The following is a 2751-nucleotide window of genomic DNA, read 5'->3' as shown; positions in this document are numbered from 1 at the left end:
GTCGGCTGTGACTGGTTTTTTGTGGGCCGCTGCTGGGGTGGGTCTCCGCCTCCGGGAAGAGGCGGCAGAGACCGGCTGGGAGGCGGGAAGGGAGCGACCTAAAGGACCGGGGCGGGGGGCCCGGCGGGGGCATTCCTGCCCCAGCCACCGAGGCAGAGAAGGCGACGGGCGGGCCTCTGGCAGGCCCATCAGACGCGGTCGGTCTGGGCCGCGGGCCTTGGGCCCCCGGTGCCCGCCATCCCGGCTGTGGACGTCCGAGCTGGGGTGCGGTGGGCGTGGCTCGGTCGGCCAGGGCAGTCGGTGACTGGCAGACTCGACTACCCCAAGAGGAGCGGGCGGAGCGGGAGACTTTTTAATCTGCATCAGCCACCGCCGAGGAAAGCCATTTTGGGGCAGTGCGAGAGCGGCTCCTGCGCCGGGCTTTTGTTGCTGCCAATCAGTGCCTTCGTTCTTAAGGAAGAGGCTGCGACTGGCCGCTTTCTCGGCCAATCAACATGGAGCTCATTTGCATAGGGTCGTAATCAACCGTTCGTAAACTCTAAAGATGAATGATTTCAGTAAGTTCTTAAGAATACTTTTCATTTCTGCTGAAAAGTAGTGTACGTCGTTGCTCACTCAGGAGCGAGACGAAGGAACGAAACCCCACTCTGAGCTCACCCTCACTAACTGTGGAGTTCGTGCGTGGTCGGTGATCGCTTCGGGCCCGGCCGCCTGACAGTGTTACAGCTCTTTTCGAATTTGTCTAGCAGGCTTTCCGGTTTTCACCGGAAAGCCCCCACATTCACTTTGTCTTTCAATAGCAGACGTTTTTAGTGTTAGCGGGGAGGGGGCCTCAGCTCTTCAGGTCTTGTTCGAACGTCTGTTCGTCAGTCCAGGTTAAGGGCTACGCCCGCAGGTTTCCGGCTACGACTGATTCTGCTTCCCTTCTTCCCGCACCGACGCCGGATCCCTGCTGGGAGCTGACTCGCTGTTCCCCAGCTTGTCTGTAGTTGCGCTGCGCCCACGGGTGCTGTGGCCCCATGGCGTCCGCCTCGGCTCAGCCCGCGCCCCTGAGCGCCGAGCAGGCCAAGGGTGAGGAGCATCTCAGGTCCCTCGTGGGCTGCCCGCGGGCGGGGGGAGGGGACGGGGTTCCGTCCTCTGGGCAGCGGGGGCGGGGGACGCCCGGTACCGGCGGTCGGTGTTCCTAGCGCCCGCTGGAGCCCCGGACTCGGGGGGACGAGTTGATCCAGTTAGCCACGGCTCGCTCCACTAACTGTCTGTCCTGTCGCCTGCGCGCTGCGACGCCCGGCCCGGCCCCCCTCCCCGGCGTTGCCTGGGATGCGCAGTGGTCTTGGCCGAGGTGATCCAGGCGTTCTCGGCTCCGGAGAACGCCGTGCGCATGGACGAGGCCCGAGACAACGCGTGCAACGACATGGGCAAGATGCTGCAGTTCGTGCTGCCCGTGGCCACGCAGATTCAGCAGGAGGTTATCAAAGCCTATGGTTTCAGCTGCGACGGGGAAGGTGGGTGTGCGGCAGGCCGGCGAGGGGCGAGCCAGGGAGGGGGCGCCAGGTCGGCAGCCCCTGGGCCGTCGTCCTCCCCTTTCTCACCTCTTGGCAGTCGCCCTTTGGCTAACTGTGGGCACTCAGAGCCCAGGTCTGCCCTGATCCTACGTGCTTTTGTAGGTACACCATTCTTTCATTTTGTGATGAGGGAACCGACTCCGGTAGTAAAAGAGCTGGGGATCCCAAGGGATCTGGACGTGACCCGCGTTCCGCCAGCTTTTAGGTGTGACACCTCTGTGGGGTTCAGCTGTCAGATGTCCCTGGTGAGAGCACAGGGTGTGTCTTGATTCGGCCCTGCCGCCTCCTAGCGCTCTTGAGCCCTGATGCAGACCCGGCATCTACACCGTAAAGTGGTTCGGGTGACACTGCTTTGGCTGTGGTCATTCACTGCATCCCATTCAGTTGTGTCCATGGTAAGCCAGGAAGTGGTTGATCTAAACCAGGCAGGAAGGGCCAGCCTTGTGGCGCAGCAGGTTAAGCCAGCTGCTTGGGATACTGTTTCTAATCCAGCTTCCTGCCACTGCACCTAGGAAGCAGCAGACAATGGATGGTCCGAGTATTTGGGCCCCTGCTACCCACAGGGAACATTTGGATGGAGCTCTGGGCTCCTGGCTTCTGCCTGGGTCAGCCTCTGCTACTGTGGCTGTTTGGGGGAGTGAACCTTCCGGCGAAGAGCTGTCCCTGCCCCCTCTCTCTGTCAAATAAATAAATCTTTAAACCCAGAAATAAACCATGCCGGATTGAGGCCTGCATGCACCCTGTTTTGCAGACACTACCTAGCTTGAGGGGGAGCAGCCAGTAGCACAAGCTCAAGCCACCTCCCCATTCTGCAGTCTGGGGCCTGTGGGCTGACTATCCACTCTCTCTTGCAGGTGTCCTTAAGTTTGCCCGCTTGGTCAAGTCCTACGAAGCACAGGATCCCGAGATTGCCAGCCTGTCTGGCAAGCTGAAAGCTCTGTTCCTGCCGCCCATGACGCTGCCGCCTCATGGGCCGGCTTCCGGCAGCAGCGTGGCTGCCTCCTGAGAATCGGGCTGCCCTGGGCCCTGCTGGGAAAGGGAAGAGTGCTCCAGAAGATAATAAATGCACCTCTGACTTGGCCTTGGTCTCAGTCTCTTGTGGTCCTGATGGTGTTCACCCCACGCCCCAGGTGCCCTCTGCCTTTCCACCTGCCCAGGCTGCCCCGGCCCCCTACCCAGAGCTTCCCAC

The 2751-nt window shown here is 61.4% G+C and overlaps 1 protein-coding gene and 1 non-coding gene across 2 annotated transcripts; both read left to right on the top strand.

Annotated features, from left to right (window-relative positions):
* Positions 1–125: 125 nt before the first annotated feature.
* Positions 126–2643, top strand: C9H12orf57 (chromosome 9 C12orf57 homolog). The gene is made up of 3 exons (XM_002712744.5): positions 126–1071; positions 1326–1502; positions 2417–2643. Exons 1-3 carry the CDS (start codon positions 1020–1022, stop codon positions 2566–2568), a joined length of 381 nt encoding a protein of 126 aa, XP_002712790.1. The 5' UTR covers positions 126–1019; the 3' UTR covers positions 2569–2643.
* On the top strand, positions 716–777 carry LOC127492205 (U7 small nuclear RNA). The gene has a single exon (XR_007921365.1). It is a non-coding gene; the product is annotated as a U7 small nuclear RNA (small nuclear RNA).
* Positions 2644–2751: the final 108 nt, after the last annotated feature.

Source organism: Oryctolagus cuniculus, chromosome 9 (assembly GCF_964237555.1).
Source record: "Oryctolagus cuniculus chromosome 9, mOryCun1.1, whole genome shotgun sequence".
In the NCBI taxonomy this organism is placed as follows: Eukaryota; Metazoa; Chordata; class Mammalia; order Lagomorpha; family Leporidae; genus Oryctolagus; species Oryctolagus cuniculus.
Note: the sequence above shows the minus strand (reverse complement) of the source record. Positions and strands in the feature narration are given on the sequence as shown.

Excerpts from the sequence above, each read along its gene's own strand:
- C9H12orf57 (XM_002712744.5), top strand. The coding sequence starts at position 1,020 with ATGGCGTCCGCCTCGGCTCAGCCCGCGCCCCTGAGCGCCGAGCAGGCC. Across the intron at positions 1,072-1,325 it reads GAGCGCCGAGCAGGCCAAGG|TGGTCTTGGCCGAGGTGATC; the intron begins GTGAGGAGCATC and ends TGGGATGCGCAG. Across the intron at positions 1,503-2,416 it reads TTTCAGCTGCGACGGGGAAG|GTGTCCTTAAGTTTGCCCGC; the intron begins GTGGGTGTGCGG and ends TCTCTCTTGCAG.